Below are 27510 nucleotides of genomic sequence, written 5' to 3'. Positions count from 1 at the left end.
GAAGGATCAGCTTTCCAGAGATCCAGGATATGGTGCTAACATCCTAACACCATGCTGGGCAGCCAGGCAGAGCCCATGGGGCTTCTCATGGGCTGCTCAGGCAGCTGAGAACTGCCTGACATCACGACAGAGCCCTGAAATCAACAGATTAAAAGGTGTAAATCACATGTAAGCGGTGGTGGTCAGTTCTGCTGTTGCAGTTCTGTTTCCAGTCCATTCATTTACAGCATCAAAAGTGAGGAATACCTGTGTTATTACATGACACATCCCCAGCACAGGACTGTGACCAAGAGGATGAAGCTGTCCTCAGAGTGGTTATAATAAAACTGTTTTACACAGAGAGAGCTGTAAATGCCACTTTTGCTCCCTAAAATATATATATATATATATATTTTTTTTTTAACCAAAAGTACAGAGGAAAAGCCTGATTTCAAACACTAGTTACAAACCACAGAAATTGAGAGATCATGCCCAGTGTTCCAAAAAGTGGAATTGTCAATGAAAGACTGTTAAAGTGCATTTACTTTGTGTCTCTGCCCTAAAAAGGACCAGCTTGCATGACACACATCCTCACCAGCTGGGGCCTCTCCCACAGCAGGCACAGAACAAGGGGTCCTTCAGTCCTCTCACATCCAACTCTGCTTCTGTTCCAGCACGTGCTGTGTGTCCCAGCAGGACTTGTGCAGCTGGGATTTGTTTGCCCCCCACTCATTCTCAACAGAAGTGAGCACCTATGCCCCTAAAGAGTTAGTCCAGAAAGCCCACCCCAAAGCAGCCATGGATGCACAGCACCAGCCCATAAGTCAGTCCAGCAACTGGCCAAAATTCAGCTGCTGCTCTAACATCTCTCTTGTTCTGAAGGAATTTTTTTCCTGGGGGTTTCATACTGAATGAGTCACTTTTCCTTTTAACCTCACAACTCCGACTGCATGGACGTATATCTGTCATCCCAGCCACAGCTGGGGTAATGCAGAGGTCAAAGGGATAAATAGCAGAGAAGCTTTATGAACTTTCTCCCCCACAAAAAGTCCTATTTGTAGCCAGGAAATAAAAATAACATAAAATCCATCCAATTGCTTGCTTGCATCATTGCTACTATTAAAAAATACTTTAAAATTATGTAAAATATCCTTTGTCTTTATTTTCCTCTTTTCTTTTTCACCTTTCTAGAAGTCTGTGGAATAGGATTCCCTGTTTTCCATGTTGTCCTGACATGGTGCCAAACAGCAGAGAGCAGCTGAGGCCATATTTTGTCAAACAACCCAAAAGCCAACATACTTGGCAGTGAATATGCACAAGATGATTCTGATACAATGAGTGGGTTTCATTCCAGACCAGTCTGTTTTCATTGCTCTTAGAGTTTTCATGGCAATGGTCTCGCAGGGTGATTATTTTTATTCACAACCAAGTTAGCAATTTGGTTCTTGCTAACACCATTATTACACTAAATGTTTTGCTCACATCTGCTGTCCACATCAGAGACCAGAAATAAGGTCCCAGTGCTCCTAAGTTTGCAAGATACTGCCTGGAGCTGGAGTCAAGTGCATTTCTGCCTCTCTAAGTCTTCCTGACTTTATTAAAGAACAGTTTGGAAACAAAGCAGCGAGCTGGGACCCAAGGATTGCTGCTAGGAATTATTAGGGTGCAGAGCCGAGGCAGGGAAACCCTTGCTCTGTTCCTGCAGAGGATGAAGGCAAGAACACAGGTGTAGGTCCTTCCAACAAGAAGACATGGACCTGTTAGAGGAGGTCCACAGGAGGTCACAAAGATGCTCCAAGGGCTGGAGTCCCTCTGCTCTCGAGACAGGCCGGGAGAGCTGGGATTGTTCAGCCTGGAGAAAAGCAGGCTCCAGGGAGACCTTAGAACCCCTTTCAGTGCCTGAAGGGGCTCCAGGAGAGTGGGAGAGGGGCTTTGGACAAAGGCCTGGAGTGACAGAACAAGGGGGAATGGCTTCAAACTGATGGAGGTTGGCTTTAGATTGGATATTAGGAAGAAATTCCTCCCTGTGAGAGTGTTGAAGCACTGGCACAGGTTTCCCAGAGAAGCTGTGGCTGTCCCATCCGTGGGAGTGTTCTAGGCCAGGTTGGACAGGGCTTGGAGCAACCTGGTGTCTAGTGGAAGGTGTCCCTGCCCACAGCAGGGGGCTTGGATTGAGATGATCTCTAAGGTCTCTTCCAACTCAGATCATTCCTTGGCTCTATCACGAGGAAGCCACGTGTCCCACAGGGAGAGGGAGGAGGAGGCAGTGGCAAAGGGCTGTGACCTGCCTCAGCCCCTGCACAGCCATCCTGCACTGGGCACAACACAGAGCAGCCTGACTGCCTGGAGCTCTTTGTACAGGGGAATGTTTGCAGCAGAGCCAGCAAACTCCCTTTGACAAGGATGCTAACCCTAGAGCAGAGAGGTGACAAGTGAGGACGTGTTCCCTGCTCTTTCAGGGCAAGCAGCTGGGGCCCCCTGCACCTCTGCCCTCCTCAACCTGTCCTGTCCCCACTGGTGCCCTCACTGGGCTCCTTTAGGAACCTGCTTGTTCTCCATGCAGAAGGACACCCTGCTTGATCCAGGTCCCTGTCCAGGCCTGTCCTCTCTGACATGTCTGGGTTCCTGGGTGAATTCAGACTCCCGTGTTGCCTGTGCCAGTAAAAATCCACATTTAAGAACCACCTCTGATTCCCTCAAAGAAATAATTAGCAGTAAGTCACTGCGTGGGGCCAGCAGTGAGCAGAGACAAATTGGCAAAGTTTCATTAACTGAGGTACTCTGCAGACTAAAGCAAGCAGAAAGGCTGAGCGAGCTGCTCCTAGAGGAGCCTGTGAGTGACTAATTCCAGGGGCACTTTCCAGCCACGGGGAAGGGCTGCTCCCTGCACTGCTCCTCAGGATTCAGCAGCGAGGTCAGCACTGCTGGCTCAGCCTCTCGCTGTTGTTCTTCCAAGCCAGAACTCACAGCTGCCACCACCGTGAAGGTGGTGACAGGAGTTTGGGGGTTCTGGCTGAAATGCCTCCGAGCATTTCATGCTGGGGCACAGCAATTCAAACAGCTGGAAGGGAAGGAGAGGGCAGCAGCTGAAAATAAATAAACTGTGTTTAGTCAGGGTGAGCACAGCCCAGTACAACCAAGTGATGTAAACACGAAGCATATCTTAAGCATTTAATTGGCAGGATTCCTAATAAACAACTCCAGTGGCAACCTGAACTTGTCTTTTGGTGTAAAAACAGCCTCTGATAACCAAAATGCTCCAGTCTGAGATTTATAACATCCCTTTTGCCTACAGCCACACACAAAAAAGGCAAGAATTTTGCTGGTTAGGCTCAAGGAATGAATAAAAAAGAACTAATCTTTATGATCCTCTATTTCAAAAGTAAAAAAAATACATCCAAGCTGAAGACGCATTCATTTAAATGAAACATTTATATAAATTTATTAGACACTCAAATTCTGTAGAGCATTGCTGTTGCCCTGAATTTAATACCAACAGTAGATTTAGTAGTTCAAACACAAATTAATCAAGATTGATTGGGTTCAACTCAAGATACACACGATACACTGAGAGTTGTGCAACGCATTCCTTAACGGGATCAGATTCTTTTTTCTGGTCAGATGTAGACATGGAATAAAGATAGTTCAGGTTGTTATTAATAGTAGCACTATACCAACAGTGTAGGCCAGCATACATACATTTGTGAGCACCTGGTCCTAGAGCAAAAAAGCAAAAAGCCTCAAGCTAAAAATAAAAAACCTATTATTTTTTCCTTGGCACTCACAGTAAGTGGAATATATGATTCTTTCCACATTAAAAAAAAAGGTTATCCTGAAGTGAACTCAATTTAGGGCCCCAGCACAGCCTCAGCAAGTTAAAAGCCATCTTTCCACTGACATTGGTGGGAACCAAGGATTTGTGAGTAAAATGTTGGCACATCTTTAACAACCCAGGGATTGTGTACTGAGTCCTTTAGGGAGTAATCCCTTCATTTAATGCAGCAGAAATATAGGATTGTATGTTAGTTATTGTCCGTGAAGAGAAGCAGGTGCTCCTAACATGAGTGCCAGACGCTGAAGGAAATGGAGACCCTGCACAGCCTGTAAATTCTGCAAGCACACTTTGTGTGGAAAACATCCATAGCAGCATGCTTGATTCTCTGTGTGCTTTGGAAATACCCAGCTGGAAGATCAGGGAGCACCGAGAGGAGCTGCCAGCCTCTCCAGGCACATTCCCTCTGGGCTGAGTCCTGCTGCTCCTCCCAGAGTGGTGCTGGCTCCCCAGGGCACACTACTGCAGGATGCAGGGAGCAGGAAGGATGGGTTTCTCTGAATTCACAGGACTGCAATTTGACAGACATGGACCATGCTTTCATCCCCAAAGGCCTCTATCAGGTCACTTCTACACGTCTCAGCTTTGTAACCTGGAAAACAAGTTCTTCCTTCTCTACATCTCACAAGTCTTCCAGTCTCCATCTGCTGGCCCTGGAGTCACCAGGAAGGAGAACACACCAGTTCCTGCCTGGGGCCAGGTCTGTCATCTGCCCTGGCTTGAGTTACTCCCAGGAGGGCAGGAAGAAAAGCCAGGACTGCAGCTGGCTCAAAGGAACACACCAGGGTCCACAGAGCTGCCCCAGTGACAAAACACTCCACCATTAGCCCTGCAGATGAACAATCATTGAATCATAGAATGGTTTGGGATGGAAGAGACATCAAAGATCATGTAGTTCCAATTCCCTGCCATGGGCAGGTTGCTCTAGGCACCACCCAGCTGGCCTTGAACCGTTCCAGCAATGGGGAAGCCACAACTTCTCTGGGCAACCTGTGCCAGTGCCTCACCACTATCACAGAGAAGAATTTCTTCCCAATGTCGAACCTAAAACTCTCCTCCTTTAATTTTAAACCACTTCCTCGTGTCCTATCACTATCTGCCTCTGTAAAACATCATTCTCCCTCTTTTTAATGGACACCCTTTAAGTACTGTAAGGCTGCCATGAATTCCCCTAGGACCTCCTCTTCTCCAAGCTGAACAATCCTGACTCTCAGCCATAGAAAAAATGTTATTGCCGCAAAAAAATCTTACACTAAAAGCCCCAAACCAGAATATCCCACTCATATCCACCATATGATTTTATTCACCATATGATTTATTATTTAGTATGATCACAGTTTATGATATAGTTGTGTCTTGCTTCTGGATGAGATAGAGCACTGTTCTCAACAAAGCACATGCATTTGCATTCACACAGAAATGTTACAGGCATTTACACATCCAGCTGAACTGTGGGATGGAGCATGGGGCACATCTGGCTGCAAAATGCCCATGGAAATTAGGACTAAACGTGTGCTGTGGCTTGAGAGTGACACATTCCTGACAGAACTGGGGATGGTGCCTGTATGGGGTACAGCATTACACCATGGCAGGCAGTGTGTGCTGTGCCTGCACGGGGTGGAAACTGCATCAACACACCCAGCATCACTAATGCCCTGCAGCGAGATAAGCCAGGGCTGGGGGTCCAGGGAGACAGGAATGTGGGAGTGGGGCTGGCCTGTGTGATAATATCTGCTCAGTGGTGGTCTTATGGGGGAATTTACTTCCAGTCAATGTAAAACAAATGGGGTGGTTTTATATGTCACGTAATGCTGGGCTACAAAAAGCAAAACAAGGGCAGGAACTTCATTATGCTGAGAAACATCCCTGTTTCATTAGAAACCAAATACACTTTGTCTTCAGTAACTATAAAGCAAATGCCTGGGAAATATCGCAAGCAATCCATTACTGCTCCTTGGCCTGCTCCAGCAGCCTCGCTGACGGGAATGCTCACATGGGCTGGCTGGGAGCCAATACAAAGTCTTTAGGGGCCCCTCAGAGCATTCAGCAAAAGTAAACCCCATTTAGGCTCCAGCCTCACTCAGCAACTTCATTCTCAGGCACTTCCAATGGGCCAGAAAGGTTTTTTCTACACCCCAAAATTATTCGGGGGCATCTTTGCAGGATGTATCACCTGGAACTTGTGTCTGTCTGTGAACATCCACCTAAAATGTCCTTTTGCTTTTTAGTGAGTGGGTCAGCAGAGAAGGGACCATATGTCCAACAAGGAAAATACAAGTTTTATACAAAGCATCATAGAAGTGCCCCCGTGCATGACAGGACACAGCAGCAATTTCTGAAGTCCCCAGACTGATGCTGGCTCACAGCACATCAGGAATTGACCCTCTATACATCAGTATAGAGGTTTTATACATCAATATTATACATCAGTTTTATAGATCAGCAGGAAACCTTTTTTTTTTTTTTCAGGAGTGCTTATCATCTATAATTAGAAGCTGCAAGCTTTATATGCTGGGGAGATTTAGAAAACCATTGGGCTGACTATTCTAGGCACACAACTTCACAGTTTTTTTCTCCCATGGTGATGGGTGCCAGCAGCCAAAGGTTGAGGCACCTGCATTTCCTCCTGACACGCCACTCAGGAATGCAAAGGAAGTGCCTGGGAAGGGCGATGGAAGAGAACTAGATTTCTTTATAAACTAACACGCCTCAAATGAATGTTCAAAGGAAATTACTTTAATTTCTTGCATAGAAAGCTTTAGGTGAATGTGATTTGGTTGCCTATGAGAGGAAAAAACAGAAGACAGAAAAAATTTTCCTAATAATACTTTACAGTGGAGTTGCACAGTACTGGGAGTGGGAGCTGGGAAAGGGGGAGATTTCTAGATTTCTAGATTTCTAGATTTCTAGATTTCTAGATTTCTAGATTTCTAGATTTCTAGATTTCTAGATTTCTAGATTTCTAGATTTCTAGATTTCTAGATTTCTAGATTTCTAGATTTCTAGCTACAAAGAATCACAGTGTCATTAATGAACATTAATGCTCATCTCAATTCAATGCCCTGCCATAAGCAAGGACATCTCCACTAAACCAGGTTGCTCCAAGCCCCATCCAGCACTAGAACACAAAAATACATGGGGCAAATTGTTAGCTGGCACAAATCAGCAGAGATGAATACACGGGACACAACTATGCAGGCTGACACCAGCCAGGGATGCAGCCTAGCCAATCAGCCGCCCATGAGGAGGATTACAGAAAAAAGGCTTCTAAAAACATGAACAATAAATTTGCCACCTGGGTATAATTTGTGGATTTTGGTATTTGTTTAGATCATCACATATTTTCTCTCAAATGAAGCAGTCATAAAGTAGCTTATTATTCTGTCTAACATCAAACAACTCCATAAATAGAGATACATTAGCAGGAGTTCAGTTCAAACTAGAATCAGGCTTTGTGGTTTGTTTGGGTTCTGTGTCCTGCCTTCTCCTCTGCTTGGGTGTGATTGATTCAGCAGCCAAAAGTCTCTTTTTGACATCCTGCCTTGAGCTGAGGCTCAGACATGATGGGGTGTTCAATTTTGTCTCTTTTTAGCTTTTTACAGTGGGCAACCAAATCTGATGAGCTAACAGGAACCTTACATCATTACAGAGGAGAGAATTCTCTGTGGGTCTAAAAATACCACATTTGGTTGTCCAAAAGGAAAGAAAAAGTGTGCTTCCCTCAGCACGTTGTAACTGTTGAGTTGGACAACAGCTGTAACGTCCTCTTACTCATTAATTCCATCTTCATAGTCACAAAAATACAGAAAAGACCTAAAAAGCTGCATCACTCATTCAGTGAAGAATATTTTCCTGACAGCACTGTCCAAATGTTTTTTTGCCAAGTCCAGTGAAGGGACTTCCCCTATTTCCATTGTCAAATCCCTCACAGGAGCAGAAACTCTCGGGGATTTTTTCCTGTGGTATCTGTTGTTGTCAGCTGGATTTCATCCCTGCCCGACACCATGGAGACGGTGTGTGCAGCCAGGGGGTCAGTGGGAGTGGTGGGATGGAGGCTCTGTGCTGGCTGGGGACAAGCTGCCAACAAATCATTTCCAAGTGAGTCATCAGCAGTTGATGCTCAGCGACTGCAGATGCAAAGAAACCTCTCTGCTGTTAACTCAGCTCTGTGCTTGCTCCATCCCAGCTTCAGTTTACCAACCACCAGGATGCTTGAGCCTTCTGTAGCATCTCAAGAGCAATGTACATCTCTCCCTCACAGAATCATGGAATGTTTTGGGTTGGAAGGCAGGTTTAAAGATTACCTAGTCCCCTGCCATGTGCAGGGACAACTTCTACTAGATCAGCTTACTACAAGCCCCATCCAACCTGGCCTGGAACACTTTCAGGGACTGGGCATCCACAGCTTCTTTGGGAAACTGTGACAGATCCTCAGCACCCTCACGGGGAGGAATTTTTTGCCTAATATTTAATCTAAACTGCCCTTGTCTTGGGATGATTCGTGTGGCTGCAGGGTGCCTGGCCTGTGTCTTCCTGGGGGCCAGGAAGGTGAGGGGCTGGAGCCATGCTGGGCTTCACTTCCTTTGCAGAGTGTGCTCTGAAGAATATTCCTTCTGTCCTCAATTATTTTTTCAGTCTTCTTTAGGAGAACAATAGTACACCTATTTGAAAAATGTTACCCAAGCACAACTTGGAATAATACCTGGGGACCCATAAACTAAAAATCTTCCTTGAACACATGTTTAAACTATTTGTGCTTCTCCTGAGACATTCTGAACAGGCACAACTGACTCCACATCCATGAAAACAGAAAAGTAAATGTCCACCTGTGCCAAGTATTTGTATTCTCTCTCCCTAGGCAGTGACACTGATGGTTTTAAAAGTAGTGCTGAAATGAAGATACTGAAGGAAGCAGTAAAAGGTTTTGGGGTGAACTAAAGAAAAACAGTGGATCTTGGGCCAGGCAAGGAATTCCTGGGAACAGGCAAGCTGGGGCCATGGCACAGGGCTGCACAGTAGGGCACCCTCTGGCTAAGCTCAGCAGAATTAAATTATCCCCAGATTGATGTTGGGATTGTTGAGAATACATAAAGAGTTTTAGAACACTGTGAAGATTTAAAGCAAACTAAAAAAAAAACCAAAAAAACAACCCTATATTAAATCTTTAAAGAGTCGTGGAAGATTAAAAAAGCTCAATGATCCACCCTTCCTGTTCATTTTATGAGCATCAGAATTGCTAGGTTCTGTTTGATCTTGTGACACGCCACCTTGCATGCCTAAACATTCATAAGCTATCCTATTCTTTGGCAACCAAGTGTTACTTTGTGTGGTATCTTTAACAGACGAAATATCTTGGGTGGAACATCATTAGCTCTTTCTCTAACTGGTGGTGTATCCAGTTGGACCTCAGGACAATTGATGGGACAGAAGAGGACCCTCAGTCCCTTGTGGGTTTTTCAGACACATCCATCATTTGCTTAAACCGTAGGAGAGTGAACTAGGAGATTTGGTACAATTTCTAGTATGACTGTCTTGGAACTCGTTATTTAACTGTTTGATGCCACAGTCTCATTTATTTGTTAAACATCATTCATTCTGTGTGTGAGGACTAATTGGAAGCTAATGTTTGCAGAAGGCTAAGTGTCTTGGTTAGAGAAGCAGATGGCCACTATTTTCTTAATAATAAATTAAGCTACAGATGTGTATTCATTACCATAGTGTAGTACTGTGCTTAAGCAGACAAACAGTTCAATGTTAATAACATTTGCTTTTCATGCTCCTTGGATTTTAGGTGATTTTTATTATTTTGTCAGACATAAAGCATTTTATTCCATAGTCAGGTCATACCCTTTCCTAAGAAAAGCAGAAAAAGGCTGAAGAGCATAAGAGGCTGTGTGTGTTAAAAAAGCAACAGTGAGACCTGATCCTTTTTTAGGTGGAATCCCTGGTAATCCTAACTGGACACTTGGGATAAAGGCTCATTGAATTGACATTCCCACCATCACTGGTGGGATCTTTTCTATTGACATCACTGAATCTTGAATCAAAGTTTTCAATGCTGCTAGATAAGGTTTTGTGCAGTATCAGCAAACAGCCTTGCGGGTTCTTAAATATCATTCAGGTTATTTAAGCCTCAAGGGCCAATCCTACTCCAAATGATGCGACACAGCTCTCTCAGCCTAAATGAGTTGCCCAGATGGAGCTGAAGGCAGAGCTTTGGCCCAGCTGAGGCAGTTTCTGAGTAACCCATTTTGTTCCCTCCACTTCCTTGCTCTCAAGTGAATGTCAGACCTATTTCCCTGAGTAATGACAAATCCTTCAAAACACTTTAAAGGTTTATTTTAGGCTCAGCTTTTCCACAACCCAGTAACCGGATGCTTGGAATGAGGGGTAAAAGAAAATTAAATTAGCATTTGTGTAGCATCAGTTTTTTCAAGGAATATGCTCCAGAAAATATCCTGGGGCAATGTTCTGGAGAGAGCAGAGAAGCATCTTCAGCAGCAGGAGCCTGCAGCGGATCAGCCACAAAATTAATGTGTTAAGAATCTAATAATAGCAGAGGAAAGATGTGCTTGAACTTCTCTGAACAGGGCTGTTGATGCATGTTGTCCTCTGACTGCAGCCACCACTCTCAGCCTCAGCCTAGACTGTGTCCATTTAACCACAATTTCAGTGCCCAGTATGAATGCCCTGTGCCAAAACCTGCCAAATCTAATCTTGCTCGACTGAAAGCTGTTCATGCAAGGTCCAGGAGGGGTGCTGAGGAACTGGAGAGTCCCTTCATTGCCCACACAGCTCCAGCTGCAAAGGATGAGCATCTACACCCTGAAACAACAACCATGGGGGAAATCCAGACAGCTCAGACCTGGGGAAACAGGTAGGGAGCTGTGGGCGGGTGGCTGGAGGGCCTGACAGATGAAAGGAGCAGTGATGGATGGTGTTGTAGCAACAGTCACTGCAAAGGCAGAAAAGGAAACAAAAGAAACAGGATATGGCTGTTTAAGGAGGTTGATATGTTACATTCCTGCAAGCATTTATGAATTCCTGCTTATGTGCTAGAACATAAATATTGGCATTTACTTTGATTTTTTTTTTGCCTATTCAATAAAGTCACTGCCTGTGTTCCGGTTTGGAATTTCTGCTGTTATATTTGTGAAATCTGGGTGCACATGTGCAAACTTTGAGAATATTAAGAGAGAACTAAGACAAGACATAGTAATTCAGAAGACCAATCTTGAACTGTTATAGCAAACTTTAAAATTCTATTGGCGTATTATTCGCATGCTTTTGGTCTCAATTGGTACCCAGGAGATTCTCTCTCAGAAATGGCAGAATTTGGACACTAAAGCATCTTAATTCTGGCATGCAGGCCTTAGTAGTGAGATGAAGGCTTAGTCCATTTATTTCTTTCCAGTAACCAAAAAAATAAGCTAAAGCCTATGACATCAGAAAGGAGTTTCTTCATTTTGTATTATTGAGTTTCTTCATTTCTTGCTCATGGATAATGAATGCCTAATCTTCTGTCCAGTGTGAGCACCTCATGACATTTCACCTCAAAGATCAAGCACAATATTTTTCAAAAGATTCTTGGAAATCCTCCTCTGATGAACCAATGAATTCAGGAAATTGGGAGATTTCAAACTGTTAAGCATACCTCTCTCCTTTGGGATAAAGACCCCCAATTATGCACTGCATTTGCCATGTCCTTCTAGGGGATGTTTCCTTCAGTCCCTAAGATGTGACATAAATGTACAATAATGAGTAGAACCTGTGGTGTGAGGAGATGCCTTGGGTGTCTACAGACTCTTCTGCAAAGTCCTGGAAGTGATGAAGAACAGCCTGAGTGGAGGGAGAAAGCATCTGCTCCAGGAGCTGAGCTGAGCTGTGCGCCTCCCGTCCTGTCCTCACACCCTGAGCTATTGTACCAGCATTGCTTTGCCCTTTCCATGCAGTTTGCACTTTGCAGAGCACAGCCTCTTACACTAGATGAGGACTGATTCCTGTGGATTCTCCCCAGGTAGCTTATGGAACAGCCTCAGCACAGTGGGAATGCTTTACATGGGGTGAGACAGCAGCTGATGGATTGGGCTAAATGAATTCCGGCAGAACAAGCTGGGATAAGATATCACAAAACTTATCCCCTCTTTCTTAGTGTACTGTTTGTCCCTCTGTCTCTATCAGTTTAAGGCTGAAATGAATGGAAAACTTCTATGAAATCCATCTACAGGAACCTTTGTGATCACTGAATCTTAATGCTGGCATCAGTGGAACTCAGCCTTTCAAAAAGAGTTAGTTTGCTGTACTTATCTCTGAACGATAAAAGGCAAACTTTCCTTGACCTGCATAAATTGGGAACATTCAGCTTAATTCTCTCCAGTTGTCTACATTCTGGAGCCGTACAACACCCGAAAAAGGATGCATCACTGTAAACAGAGTCAAGAGTGAGGGTGATAAATGCTGAAATTCTCAGGCTGGGGAGCTCTTCTGGATAGGTATAATTGCTTGGATTCTACTGTGTGAAAAAAAATGTGCCAAATTTGTTTGCAGAATATAGCAACAGCTGACATCTGTCATGATTTCACAAGAGAAAAACCAACAAAATCTCAGTGTTTAGCTGCTCAGTGAAGTGACTCACATTAGACCAGAAGCTTTGATTCTGTTCTTCCAGGCACCGTTTCTGATGGGAAATCCATCAATTTAATCCCATAATGGGAACAATTAGCCTCGCAGAAAAAGCAGATCTCTTGTAATCTCATCTTCTGCTTGCAATATTATGTCAGTATTTCTTTTGATTTTCTCAACTGCCGCTCATTGGTCACAGTGGCACAGCTGTGAAAAGGTTACAGCTCGTACAGGGCGAGAGCTGGGGTTAATCCTGCCCTTATTGTCAGCAGCAGCTGAACCATTGTCAGGCCCTTCCAAGCAAACAGACCAGCTTGTTCCCTCTGGTCCATATATTCCAGGCTTGCAGCTACACAGGTGAGGTGAAAAAGACCCCAGGATCTGCCTTGGTGCAGCAGCAGAGAGTGTGGCAGGGCAGCAGGACAGTCCTCACCTGCCTGCTCTGTGCTGCCCAGCTCGTCATGGCATTAGTCTCAGTCTGGGGATTAAGGTGAGAAGGATCAGACATGACCTAACAGGCACTTGCTCATCTGTTTGCTCTGCCTTCTGAGATGGAAAGTGAGACTGAGAATAGGGTGAACGTGAAACCAATTCATTTTCCAGCAAAACTGGTAAGGGAATATATATATTTAAAAGCAAAGTGGTTTGTTTGTAAGAGTTTGAAGGTGTTGTGACCTTTCTGTGAGCCCTGATGTCAGCTTTATCCTTGTCCACAGCCTTCAGCGGAGCTGCCACTATCAAGGCCAGGCTGCTGCTGAGCTCTGATGTGAGCTGGCCACGCTGTGTCATTGCTTCCTGGTGTTCCCCTTGGGAAATCCATCCACAGGCTCTTATCTCGTGTTTAGTCTGCAGTGTTTGGGACTCATCCTTGCTGCTGAGCAGGTTGCAGGGTATGAAGTTCTCGTAGATGACTGGTAGCCTGAAGAGCAAGACTTAGAATAACTTAAAATATTGTCTCATGAATATTTGCCAGAATAGAATGAACTGCCTTTTGTGTCAGGTCCTGCTGCATTTTACCCTCTGAACACATCTTACAAAGGCAAAGGATTTGCCTTTGTACCTTTTGTGACCCTGCTCCTGCTGCACAATATTGCAAATCAAAGATTAACCTGACCATGCACAGTGAAGTTTCTTAGTTTTTATAGATTCATAGAATGTTTTTGGTTGGAAGAGACCTTAAAGATCATCTTGATCCAACACCCTGCCTGGGACATCTTCCACTATCCCAGGCTGCTTCAAGCTGCATCCAACCTGGTCTTGGACACCTCCAAGGATTGGGCAGTCACAGCCTCTGTGGGCAACCTCTGCCAGGGCCTCACCACCCTCACAGAGAAGAATGTCTTCTTAATATCTAATCTAAACCCATTCTCTGTCATCTTTTCTCCACAGTAATCCCTTAAATCTCCAAAGCTTTGGGAGGCAGCTGGCTTCTTCACCTGAACGTGATTACAGAGAAGAAATTCTACTGGAGGAATGAGATTCCTTTCATTATCCTAATGGCTTCTATCACAGCTGGATTTTTCTCTGTGGGATGCTTAGATCCATGAGACAAACTTCTTAGAAATGATTTAGACAAACAAATGAATTAAACAGAATTTAGAATGACAGTTCCTAACACTTGGGCGTCTGCCAAGGAACTTTCAAAGCCAAAATAATAACTCAGATCTGAGAGATCCTGCAAAGCCTATAAATTAAGTAATCCTTTGGAAACCTGCAGCTAAAGCTGCCATAGGGTTGAGATTTGCCTGTACTTAATCCAAGTAAGGAGTTTCAAATTTAACTGTTCACAGGATGGTCTTGGATTTTTTTTTTAACTATTAAGTAAAGGAGGAAACTGTAACCCTTGAAAATCTGTTGTATGTGAATTCTCTTGGGAAAGGAATGCATCAGAAAGGACTCATATAGGCAATGGTAATGGAAATATGGATGAAAAAATCAGGGATTACTGATTAATGTAAGAAAGGAAAAGAGATAGTACTTTGAGAAACACTGACTACTGGGAGGGCAAATTGCACAAATGCCATGAAACATTGCTTGGAGTTTTTTACTCTCACAAGGATTTTGATATCATATGATCAGCATCAATTTCAGGGATTTTTCCAATCAAAAATATGAAGAGGAGTAACCAGCATTAAAAAATACAAATGACAATTCACAACAAATGATTTTCAAACACAAACATGAGCCTCTGACACACAATTTTAACAGGAGTATTGCTGTTGGTAAGGCCAACCATAGGCTAACAGCTAGTTTGATGCTTAAAGCTACTTTTAAATCATAGAACCACAGAATAGTTTGGGTTGGAAGGGATCTTAAAACTCATTCCAATCCCTTGCCATGGGCAGGGACACCTCCCATCAGACCAGGTTGCTCCAAGACCTTCCCACCTGGCCTTGAATACTTCCAGGGATGGATAAATGCATAACTCATGACTAACTTCAGCCACTGAAATGACTCTAACAAGAAACAGCCAGAGCCCTCACGACAATTTGTACAAGCAAGAAAATCTCCTGACCTGGAGAAGAACTATCAAGCCATAATCATGCTTTAAACAACTCTTACATGGACAGATGTTCAAAAAGAAAAAGAGCAAAGAAGGATCATTACCAGGACTCTCAGATAAACACAGACCTCTGCTAAATATTGGGAGGGTGGCAGATGGAAAACGTGAATGTTCATTCAAAATGGGACACAAAGATCTGTAGTTTACGCAGTCGGTCTGCGATAACAAAGGAAGGAAACCGAGAGTGTCACCGGTGGCAAAGCAGAGCCTGAACGGAATAGTCAAAAAAAGAAACAGAGGTGATAAGGCTTTGGGGTGGAAAAATACTGGAAACAAATATCAAGGAAAATATCAGGGAAGGGAAAGATAAAGTGAACAGAGTGATGAGATTGAATTCATGAACATGTTTGACCTCCCTTTGAATAATGTGTGGTCTTTGTTAGAGCTCGCTGTAGGGTTCCAGCGCTCAGCTGAAGAATGAGCACACTGGCAGTGCTGTATTTCAGCTGGATGTCTAGGCTTGCTCCCACAGCAAGGTTCAGCTGTCATTGGTCCTGTTAATTTCTCAGCCAGAATAGAATTCCAATTAGTTTGTGGCAATGAGCTGAAATAGAATTGAAAAATTCTTGCTGGGCAACCTGTTCTAGAGGGATGTGTCCCTGTCAGTGTGGGTTGGAATAAGTTGATCTTTAATGTCCCACCCCACCTAAGCCATTCTGTGATTCCATGATTCTATCAAAGAAAAAACAGAAATTTATGAGCTCACTTTAGGTGGTTGAAGTGAGAGCTGACTGGGTCCTCTGTAGGCTGCAGAGTTGTGTTTGCTTTGCTCAAAGAAAGCACATGTGAAAAGGTGTGTGAGCAGCTGAGAGAACATGGGGAACCGTGGACCTCTTCAGCTGATGTTCTCATTCCCTGCATCATGGGGAAAAGTATCTATGACAGAGGGGTGCAAAATAGTTCCTGATCGAGTTCCGAATCCTGAGAGCTGCTCTGCACGTCAACATTTTCCATCAGGAGCAATTCAAATGTATATAATTTTATTCATAGTAAAACTGCCTCTACTACACACGGTGTAGTGTATTCTGGAATAGAGTCTCATTTGGAATAAACATATCCACAAATTTATTCCAATTTGGCTAATTTTGTTATACTTGAGTTAAGTTTTAGATGAGCCATCAGTTCCATGAGGAGTGATCTGGGCCGAGCATTCAAAAAGCCTTGAAGAGAAAGTGCCTTGGAGCCAGCAGTTTCCTGTCTGCTTTTGAAATGAATACTCTAATAGAGGGGATTTCTGTGTTTGGATCATCTCCTGCCTCTGCCAGCGAATTACTTCGAACCCCTGAGGCTTTGCTGCACAGCAGAGCTGCCCTTCGCAGCAGGGTGCAGTTCAGAACCCACCCAGGGAATGGAGTTCCAGTGAATGGCAGTGGGAAATGTTTGACTCTACTGAACTGTGGGTTTAGTTTCTTTCTCTTTTTTTTTCATATCTCTGCTTTACTGTTGCTATTTTCCAGTAAACTTAGTGCCTTTCACAGAAAGATTTTTTTCTTTTCCCTCCTAAGAGGAAGGAGATGCCGATGCTGACACACTGCATTTGTGCACATTTTTAACTCTGTCCTTCAGAGAATCCTCTTCATCACTGAACAGTGAGAGCAGGAGAGGTGGGACCTTTCCTCCACCTCTCTGCAAGAGGAATTTTGCTGTTTGTCTGGGTGGATTTTCTAACACAAGCAAAGGAACCTCAGACCAGCCTACTCCCAGGCTTCTGCAAGCTGGGTGATATCATGCAGGAATAAGGAGGTATGATTCATCACCCAGACAAAAGTCAGCCTGTGTAGCCTCTGCTGGTGAAGGCAGGCGCTTGTGAGGAACAAAGAGCAAGGGAAAGCTCTGCTGGTATTGGCTGCAGCTGGACCTCTCCTCTGCAGGCACCTTTCTAGCAAAGCAAACCAAGTGTATTGTGTTTCAGGTTCGTGACACAGCATGTAGACTGTACTCATGCCGCTATATCCCAAAGCTGCAGGACAGCTCTGGAGCCTGTTTAAAAGCACAGCTCTGACCCATGTCCAAGACCAAAGCCCAGTAAATGGGCACAGCAATGAGCCAGTCACACAAACTTTCCCAGGTCATGAGCAAAGAGCCTTCACAGCAAATGGCACATAAATCAAATCGGCAGAAATCAGGAAGTGAGAAGGTACTCAATGAAACAGGACTTTCTAAACAATGGATCCTTTGCTAGTCCTTTTTTTTTTTTTTTCCCCAACTTGGATATTCCAGTCCAGCCCTTTCCAGGAAGAAAAGGAAATTTTACAGACATTTTGAGATCTTTTCTCACTTTCTAGGGGACATCCTGAGCAGCTCTGCTGAATACCCACCCCACCTCCAACCCAGCACTCTGTGCCTGCAAACCATCGCATTAAACACCCACTGGCAGCATCTCCATGGTGCTCCCACAGTCACTGATCCAGCTGTACCACCAGGAAACCGAGATCCTCTGCACTGCCAGGTGCTGCTCCAGAGACCCCTGCAAGGACACAGCAATATTGGGGTACAATGGCCTCAAAGATGCTCCAGGGGCTGGAGCACCTCTGCTGTAGGGACAGACTGAGACACCTGGGAGCATTGAGCCTGGAGAAGGCTCTGGGGACAACTAAGAGCCCCTCCCAGTGCCTAAAGGGGCTCCAAAAGAGCTGGAGGGGGACTTGGAGCATGGGCCTGGAGTGATGGAACAAGGGGGAATGGCTTCAAACTGACAGAGGGCAGAGGTAGATTGGATATTAGGAAGAAATTCCTCCCTGTGAGGGTGGGGAGGCCCTGGTACAGGGTGCCCAGAGAAGCTGTGGATGCCCCATCCCTGGAAGTGTCGAAGGCCAGGCTGGGTGGGGCTTGGAGTAACCTGGGATGGTGGAAGGTGCCCCTGCCCACAGCAGGGGATTGGATTGAGATGACATTTCAGGTCCATCCCAAACGAAATCATTCTGTGATTCTGTGATTATTTGCTTGGAAGTTTATCTTTTGCCCAAGTGATGACCAAGTGAAAGATTCACAAACTGCTTTAAACCAAACCCGATTATTTTCCTGAACTTTTTTCTCATTCAGAAGACTTATTGTAATGAATAAAACAGCCACAACCAAACGTTTACTGACCTATTGCATCATTTTCCTTCCACTGCAGAGGACGAAACTGCAGTGAGGGTGGGGGGCTTTGAGCACACCAAACGTATGTTTTACTAGTAGTAAAATATTATAACTTCACCACTGCGAGTAGCGGCTCTGTACCCCACTAATAAAAGGAATCAGGGGTATATCCGTGCAGCAGCTCCCCCAGCCAGGCGGGACGGGGCTGCTCCTCCCCCGGGCCCGCCCTGCGGGCGGGGCGCGCCGGGGGCGGGCTCGCTCCGTGCCGGCGCCGGGAGTCGCGGCCGGTGAGCGGGAGCCGGAGCTGCAGCCGGGCACGGAGCGCCCCGCCGCCGCCGCTATGTCCCACTCGGTGGTGCTGCGCGGCCCTTCGCCGTGGGGCTTTCGTCTGGTGGGCGGAAAAGATTTCAGCGCCCCGCTGACCATCTCCAGGGTGAGCGGGGACGGGAGCGGCCGCAGGTGATGGGCGGCGGGCGGGCGGTACCCGGGCCCCGCGGGGAGCAGCGCTTGGGCTCTTCGGAACTCCAAATTATTCTATATACACTCAGTGCACTCAAATGAGTGCTCCCTTCTGAGCTTTGTACTCCTTCAGCTGCTTTTCCCAGTGTTAAACGGCGTTCCCCACGCTTTATTTTTTTGGATGCTAATTCATAAGGATCTGCTTTCAAAGTTTTTAGTGTTCACAGGGTTTGGATTCGTGCCCTGGACTGAGTTCACAGGCTGTTGGGGTTTTTAAAGAAGCCATGAGTTAAGTCAGCAAGAAGTTTCTCCATGCAGGCTGCAGTGTTCTGGGGTCTCTGTGGGCTGGTAATAATTACTGTGTAAGTGTACTCACACTTGTGTTTGACCTCACAAATATGTGTTCTGGAAAATTCTTCGCTAAGGCGCCGCAGATAGCTTGAAATAGGCTTTGTGTGTAGATATACGTGAAAACCAACCATCGGCCGTGCAGGCAGGATGGCGGCGAGGTGGTGCGGTGGGCTGTGTGATGGATGAGGTGCTGGGTGTGGCAGTCACATTTCACATTTCCATCGCAGAGCGCTGGGTGCCCTGGGCTGCGCTGCCTTCCCGCGGGTCGGGCTGTGCGGGATTGCCAAGCTCCCCCGGGCAGCTGCTGCTGCCGAATTTCTGGAACAAACACTGTGCATTTGAGAGGAGCTGTAACTTAAAAATACTCTTGTAATGCACACAAGCTGTTTGCCGTTTTTTCATTCATCTGCCCAAGCTGTGACAGAAAAGAGAAAACACGGATCCCGAGTTTCAAAGAGATAATTATGGAAGAAAGCATGTTTTAAAGAGATTTAGTTTGTCTTTGATTCAAGCATGTTTATTGCATGGCTTTGTCTGTGTTTTTGCTTTGTCTCTTTCCAAGTGCTCCAGTGAGGGCTGTTTCGGAGGAGTAACAGGGGGAGATGGATGGAGAAGAGGGAAAACCAGGGTGGTGCAGGTGGGGCTGGCTGTTCTGTGACAGGGGACACTTGGCTTTTGGGGTTCAGCCTGAACCTCCTGGACATGGAGAGTTCTAGTTCTCTCCTGGTAACATGGGCTGTATCAAAAATCGCTTCCCAGCAATTGTAGGAATGTTCTTGTTGTGGAAGTGAACATCTGACCTTAGTGGAGGGAGCCAGTTTTCCTGTTACTTTGAAAAAAAACCACGTGGTTTAATATTAAACAAGAAAAGCCTAAGTCTGCTTTTGCCTAGATAGGTGGCTTGCCAAATTTCTTGTTTGATTCAGCAAACCTGGGAGGTGTGAGGAGGAGGATTCTCCTCAGGCCAGTCTTGCTGTGGATCACCAGGAGTTGTAACACAAGAAGCAGATGTAGGGTGTTATTCCATTTGGCAGCCTTTTAAATTGGATCCTTTTTTAATTCTGCTCCCATTGAAGTCTGGGCTGATGCTCTTAATGTGCCATACTCTAACAGCTGCTCCTGGAGGGTGGTAAACAAATCACTAGGGTGTAAATATACATGTAGGGTGCTCTGCTTGGGCTCTGGTCTCTAAACACAAGAAAAGACCTTGGTTGCTTTGCAAATAGTACCTGAAAATGTTGAAACTGGGGAAGAATTCTCTCTGCTACAGCTCCTGGCCATGGGGAGGCAGGAAGGGGCTGCTGGAGGGTTCCCTGGGCTTTGCCTGGTGCTGGGTCTGTGCAGCCCTGCTACTGTGCAGAGGACTGATCGTGGCTGTTGTGGTGCCATATTCCCTTTTATTCTGTAATTGTTCAGGAAAGCTTTTCTTTCTGACTTGAAATGTGGGCAAGGGGGTTGGGGGCTCCCTGTCTCCAGGAACGACGAGCCTCCATCCCCTTTGCCCAGCCTGGCTCACGGCAGGAGGGAGACTCTTGCTAATTGTGGAGGCTTTTGGCTGACTTCTCCTTCCTTCAAAGTGCCTTTCTTCTTTAATTTCAATTTTATTTGTTTTAGACTGAAATGCCATTAAATTACAAACATCTTTGAAAAGCAGAAATTCTGCCGGGAGGCAGGACCACACTCTCAGAATCCACATCCAGCTGTGGGCCCAAGATGCCAACATGTCCTTGGTGTGCTAGGCTGCCTGAGGGATGGGGGATTGCTGCATCCCACTGCTTGGCCCAAAGGGGGCTGAGGATCAGCGTGTCACAAGGTGTGCAGCTCTGCAGGTATCCTACCTGGACTGGTTATGTTGGGAAATCAGGTTGCAGTTTGGGATTTGAGGCATCCAAGGCCACCCACATTCAGCTCTGGGTGCTGGAGGCTGGAAATAAAGGAGCAGCTGGAAATATTGAAAGGAGCTGCCAGGGTGAGCTGAGGCACAGTGGTGCAGGGCACAGAGGTGTTGGGCAGGGGCCAATGCTGAAGGTGGTCCACAAAAGTGTCTTGTGATAATATTATCAAGAGATAAATGACAATGTATGGATTTGATAGCGTGGAACATGACAATGGCCCTGTCCTGCTATGGGATGGAACCTGCCTCACTCACAAGGGTTTTCTTTGGCCTTTAGCCCCTGTGAGGTGGCTGTGTCTGTGCAGGTGCTGATGGTATTCAGTCTATCCCTTGCAGCTGTCTCAAATAGGCTCATGACATTAAGCAATGGTCTTTTTTTCTTGAAAACAGGTCACTTCCCTCTGTGATTTGATCAGTCTTAAGTGATGTGGTAAAGATCTGGTTGCTCTGCTGAGCAGCTGATGCTGAGCTCTGCCCTGGAGAGGCCAGGGCTCCAGATGGGCTGTTGAGTTGCTCAGTATTGAAGATAGATGCAAATCCAGAAGGGTGTGCTTAGGGCATCTCTCTCATGCAGTCACATGAAGAGTTAGGTTTGCTACAGCTACCCTTTTATCCCCTGTTTCTTCTTTTATATTCAGGAGGACCCATATTATCAGGGCTGGAGTTTGCTGGGCTGGTTTGGGGGCCCTCAGCCCTGGAGGGTGATACTGGTGTGTTGTCAGCACAGTGCTGGGGAGGGAGTTGTAGCCCCAGGCCATGCTCTAGGGGGAAAATGCAGAGTTTTTTCTATACTCACTGTTACAGTGAGCTAACACTAGGTGTAGGACATCACATCATTAATGGTTACTCCTCCTGAGGATATTTATAGGGGTAGAAAATGGTATAAAAGATATGCTTTGAGTTTGCCTTAATGACTTGATAGAAAGCAGTTTTAAGACTTAATTAAATTTCTGGTAGCTGACAACTGCCATTCCTTGGTTGAGCAGGCTAATACTGGGTGCTGTGTTTGTGGGAAAGGGGATTCCCTGTGGCTCCTATTCCAGTGACAACATTCCTTTTGACCAGCAGCCATGGCTCAGGAGCAGGAGTGGAATAACTCACTTGGCTGTTCTCAGTGTTGTGCTTGTAACCACATGAGTGAGTGCTGTGGTTCTGTGTGGGATCAGAGCTGATCTGCCCCTTGCCTGGGATTAAAAGATAATCAGTCATTAGCGTAACTGGAGGAGCTGAATGCATTTAATCATTTGAACTTGCTTGTCCTGCTCCTGGAGCAGCCGATGTCGTCATCTGCCCGGCTCTGCCAGTGTTAATCCATGCACTTGCTGTTTTTCAAATCATAGATAAATTACTTAGCTAAACAGATAATTGACAAATGGACCAATTCCAGTATTTTTTGAATGAGATTTTAATATAATTTTTCCTTTACCTGCTGGCTTCAACACGACTTTACCCGCTGGTCTCCAGTGGAGCAGCAAAAACGCAATTTTCAGTGTTGCCTTGGAACTGTAACACAAGAAGGATGAGAAATAATTGGTTTGCAATCCATTATCCAGGTATTGTTTGAGTTAAGGTTGACTTTTAAACTTAAGCAGCTTTTGCATTTGAGCAGAGACGTGTCCTGTTAAAGGTTAGGATACTCAAGAAAGAATTCTGCTGAGGAAGGAATTCCAGTAAAAGTGATTTTGTTGACTCTGTCAGGGCAGCTGGGAAATGCCCAGATCTACGCTGTGATCCTGTATGAGTGCAGAGAGAACCCACTCAGTGCTTTAATATCTGGGGAGGCCTGTGAGGTTTGTCCTTGTGTGGGTGGGGATGGCTGTGCAGAAGGGGCTCCCCAGAGCTGAGAGCAACAGGTTTGGTTACCCCAGGAACTCCGTCTGTGTTGTTGTAGAAGGCAAGGATCAGAGACGGCAGCAAAGGAACAGGAATTTTGTCTCCATTTGAGACAAGTTAGGAGGACTTTGATTTCCATAAGTTTTTTGGTTTCACATAATTCCTATATATTTGATAGTTTATTAGATGGAAATTATACTCTCTGTTCAGAGCTCCCAGGTGGACTGAAGCAGCCACTCTGTGTTGCTGAATGCTAAAACTACGACCCCACCTGATTTCTGCTGACTTTTGGTGGGTTTGCTGCCTGTGTAGAGCTGTGTGATGAAAGCTGTCCCTCAGTGGGTTGCACAGTAATGTTATTACAGTAGCTAAGTGGGATGATTTTTTCAAGTGGAAGGAAATATTTTTTTTGCTAGTTAGTTTTTGTTGTTCTCGTCATTCCTATAACCTCAGGGGCGAGAGGTCTGGGTTGTTAAGTGTGAAGCTGTGCTGGTAGGGAACAGTTAATCCAAGCTACAGATAAGAACTTACAGAAATGTGTCACAAATATATTTGCTGCTAAAGTGTTTCTGTCGCTGAGGCTTTGTTTAATAACTGAAAGAGAAGGCTAAATGCTTGTGCTGGTTCAGGAGACAGTGGAACATACTGGAATGAAAACCTAACACTAATTACTGTAATTAAGCACACTGATAATGCCAAGTGGGAAAGCAGGTGGAAAGAATGATTCATGTAGATCCATTTAGGCGAGATCTGACCTTGGGGCAAGTTAACAAAATAAACCCAGCACACCCGTGAAAACGCACCAGGCCTCTGCCAGGCTGGACAAAGCAGTAAAGATTCAGTGTCCCTGGGTATTTGGGATTAGGGATTTGTGGGTTTGGGGTTTTTCTTCCTTCCCCCTTCTTTTTGTTCTAAATGGTGGTGATGTCAGTTTTCCTTGAAGATTGAAAGATTGCCTGTTGGGACAGGTATTCAAAATTATTTCGTAGAAGTGTGCAGTTAAATCTCACTTGATAAAGTGGGTTAAAGGGAATAGTTAGATAACAGGCTTACTAGAACAGCCCTGTCGGTGTAAGAAGCATACAGGGGGAAATATGTGCAATCATTCTTTTTTTTCCTAAACTTTTTTTGCTGTGTAACACAGCAGATGGTTATAATTCTGGCCCTCCTGAAATTGGATAAGTCCTTTAATTTTAATACAAATATGCCATTATGAATTGTGTGGAATTAATGCAGACCGATGCAATTTAATTCCATTTTTGGTAGCTTAGGGATGAAAATACATGTCACAGGAAATCCTGGAAGGAACAATATAGTATTTCTAACCGAATTTGTTGTTTGATTTCTGAGTTCTCAAAATGTCTTGACTTGTGGTTCTCAGATACCCAAACACGTAGTAAAAACGTTTGTATTTTTTAAGTCATCTGTAACCACAGGTGCTAAAGTGTGAAAGAAAACAGTAGCTCTCTCAAAATCTAGCAGTGTTGATAGAAAAGGTTAAAACAAACAAGTTCACAGAAAAATACTCTGCTTGATTTGTTATCAGTGCCAGATGTGTGCCAGAGCACACCCCGTATCTCACTGAGCTTGTTCGTGTAGTGGGTTTGTACACAGCCCCTAACACTCCATTTGCCCCAGGCCCTGGTAGATAAGGTTGTGTTTGGTTTCTGCTTCAGAATTTACACAAAAACTTCAGCAAACACGAGTTTCACTACGTTAATTGAGCAACAGCAAAGATGTCAAGCTGCAGTGTGGCTTTTGAGGAACTTTTACAGCCAGGAGAGGCCCAAACTTTCTCCCCACAGAGAACACAGCTCTATTTTAAAAAAAGAAAAAGTGCTGTTCAAGAGGATTTCAGCCAATGAGTTTTCCAAATGCCATAAAGAAGCCTCACAGCCACACTCAATCCTTCTTGACAACCAGAGCAACTTGCATTCACACCCATTAAACCTTTAAGTAGTTTTACATGTTGTGTGGATTGATAGCAGATTATGTGGCAATGACATTTTACAGCCCAAGCTCCAGAAAACAAACTATACCAGAATAAAGAAGATTATTTAAATCATTATTAATTATGAGATGTGGGCAGTGCACAGCTAAAAGAGAAGCTGTCTTGGACAGTTGACTCCAGGACTGGTCGGTAACAACAGAGATCGTCAGCTGGGAGGATGCTGACACTGCTCTGAATGCTGCTCTTTACCATAAGCAACAAAACACTTCAGAAACCTTTAGTATGAGTAAAGCTTCTGGTCCAAAAGACCAAACCCTACAAAATATTTGACATTTACCATTAAACTGGGAGAAAGCAGCTGTGTAACAAAGGCACAAATCCCTGCACTCTGTGATTGACTGCAAGAATGAAACTTCAGGTATGCTCACCAACTGGATTAAACTTTCTATGCTGAAGAATTTTTTTCTCTTTGGAGATCGCTCTGTACACTTTGCTTTTGATGGGAAGGAAAGTGTCAGGCTGCCTTCCTGGCCGAGAGGCAGGATGGTTTGGAAGACAAACTCTAAGCAGTTCCTCCATGTTTTCTGCACCATGCTTAAGGCTTGCTGCTGAGAAGGGCTTGAGAAGCCCTGCTGCTTGTTGAGAGGTGTCAGAGGGGGAAGACTTCACTGGAGAGCTGGGTCCAAAATCTCTGAAGGGGATGAAGCAATTCTGGCCATAAACATGTTCTGTGATGCTGCTCAGTCTGGTTTGTTCAGAGGTGTGCAGTGGTGCTCCAAACACACCCACATCAAGGGCTCACTGGTGTCCCCAGGGCAGCTGTCCCTCCCTGGCCTTGCTCCCTCACAAGGCAAAGTAAACATAAAGCAGATTTAAGTGTAGTAGCAGCAGTATTGCTTAATTGGGCTGTTCTGTGCAGTAAAGCAGCACAGAATGTTTAACTTGTCTTTGGAGGAAGGAGTAAGGGGCTCCTGGTGGCTGAGACCATGGGCAGGGTGGGGAGTGCTGCTGGACTTGTGTGCCCTTGGCCTGAGCATAAGAGTTGTTGATAAAGTATGCCAGATGATCCTTGTGGATCCCTTCTAAATCCACATTTTGAGCTCTGGACATGGGTTAGTGGCTGGTTGCTCTAAAACATGTGTCCAATTTCATTGATTCTCAGCCTCTTCTTTGTACAGAGACCTCATACTTCGAGCTGGGTTAGGATCTGCACTATGGATCTGTTTCTACATCTGGATTTGGATGCATTAGTACTTGGATTCAAAAGGATTCTCAAGTGTCTTGCTTTTCATACTTGTACTTTCGTTCTTTCCCTTCTATTCTTTTAAGCTTGTTTTCTTCTGTAGTTAAATGAATTTAGACTGCATAAACAGTGTTCTTCCTTTACTGGGCTGTGAGCTTGTCTAAATAATGTATTGATACATCAGACTTTATATAAGCAACTAGAAAAATGCAAATTAATTGGCAAGGAATTCAAGGCACGATGCTTTGAAATGCTGAAGAGAATCCCTGGAAAGAATGTCTAAAGAATTTAGAGACTTCATTTTCATTAGTTAATTATTTGACTCTTGGTTCTTCCTGCTTTAAAAGATTCCCTACCCCACAGCGTGGAACAGACGGGCTTTGTTTAAAAGCTGAGAATTTTGTCACACTGTCTTGAAAGCCTCTGAAAGACTTTAATCAGTCTCTTTTGATCACAGTTGCAGAACAGAAAATTTCCTCCAGCCTTGCCTACAACAAACTATCACTGATTTAAGAGAAGATGGTGTGGTCTGTGTAGGCCTGTTTGGCATTGCACCTTTTAACCTGTTAATTCCTGGCTTTGTGCACTGATGGGATGCATTAGAGTACCACCTTTAATAAAAAGTGAAGATGTGACAGAGATAAAGCTGCCTTCATTATGTAGATGGGAATGGCCAGAATAGGCACCTTTTGTTGATTTGGATAAAAACTTCTGTGAGAATAAAGGCTAACTTGACCTCCTCATGGTGTGCTGAAGCCTGTGCAGGCAGTGAGGAGCTGCATCCCTCATCCTTCAGTCCTGATACAGGTGACCTTAGAGGCAGGTTTCTGAGGAAAAGAGTAAAAAAGGGATTGAGCTAATATTACAAATTAACCTTCTACTGAAGTATTGATTGTTTCAGCTTGTGGTGTTTGCCCAATTCCAAAGCTGGCTTGAGCAAAGCTGTTTCCCAGTAGAGCTGTCCCTGCAGTGGTGGGTTCCCGTCCCTGTGAGGGCAGGGGATGCAGGCAGCAGCCATGGGGACTTCACCCTGTTTTGGATGCTCTCCCAGCCCTGGCCCTTCTGTGGCCAGGCTCCAGGGCAGAGGGTAGAACACTGTGTTTCAAGAGCAAACTTCTCTTGGTGCAAATGTTCTTGTTTACTAAATTAGACTGCACAGCTCCTACATCAGCCAACTTAGGTTAAGCACAAGGCAGTTGCCCCAATGTACTTTATTTTAATGGCCTGCCATTGTCAGATGCCAGCACTCAGTAAATCCTAGAGATGCTCCAGTGGCCAGATAAGAGAGCTGCTGCTGGCTTTGGGATTATCCCAGTCTTTTTCATAGCATCAGAATGTTCACTTGGCTGGGGAAGAGCCTGCTGAAGGGTAATTGCCCTAGAGGAGAGGGGAGAGGTGGATGGTAATGCTGGAAAAAGCAGTGGGGAATATAATTGGAAAAACTTATTTTTAAAAATTGGTTGTATTTATTGAGATAGAGTTCTCTGGTGGATGACTTGGCAAAAGGCATAGTGTGGAGGTGATGCTTACAGTGCTGTCCCTGAACCTTTTGTGGTGACTGAAGAGGCAGAGGACAGTGAAAAAAGGGCTGTTCACGGGGAGCTCTTTCTTTAAATTTGTCTTTTTCTTACTGGAACAATAGAGGGGTTTGAGACAGGCACCAATATTGGAACTCTGGTATTTTTCGAAGCACAGTCCTATG

General features: G+C 45.0%; 1 protein-coding gene across 1 annotated transcript in view; it reads left to right on the top strand.

Moving 5' to 3' along the window:
* Nucleotides 1-18310: 18310 nt before the first annotated feature.
* The window catches only part of PDLIM4 (PDZ and LIM domain 4), a 44781-nt gene continuing 35581 nt past the window's right edge, over nucleotides 18311-27510 (top strand). The window contains exon 1 of the mRNA XM_063413221.1: nucleotides 18311-18510. Within this exon, the coding sequence (XP_063269291.1) occupies nucleotides 18418-18510 (93 nt within the window). The 5' untranslated portion in view covers nucleotides 18311-18417. The remainder of the gene's footprint in view (nucleotides 18511-27510) is intronic.

Source organism: Prinia subflava, chromosome 16 (assembly GCF_021018805.1).
Source record: "Prinia subflava isolate CZ2003 ecotype Zambia chromosome 16, Cam_Psub_1.2, whole genome shotgun sequence".
Classification (NCBI taxonomy): domain Eukaryota; kingdom Metazoa; phylum Chordata; class Aves; order Passeriformes; family Cisticolidae; genus Prinia; species Prinia subflava.
The sequence above is the reverse complement of the archived record's forward strand: the minus strand, read 5'-3'. Positions and strand labels throughout refer to the sequence as shown.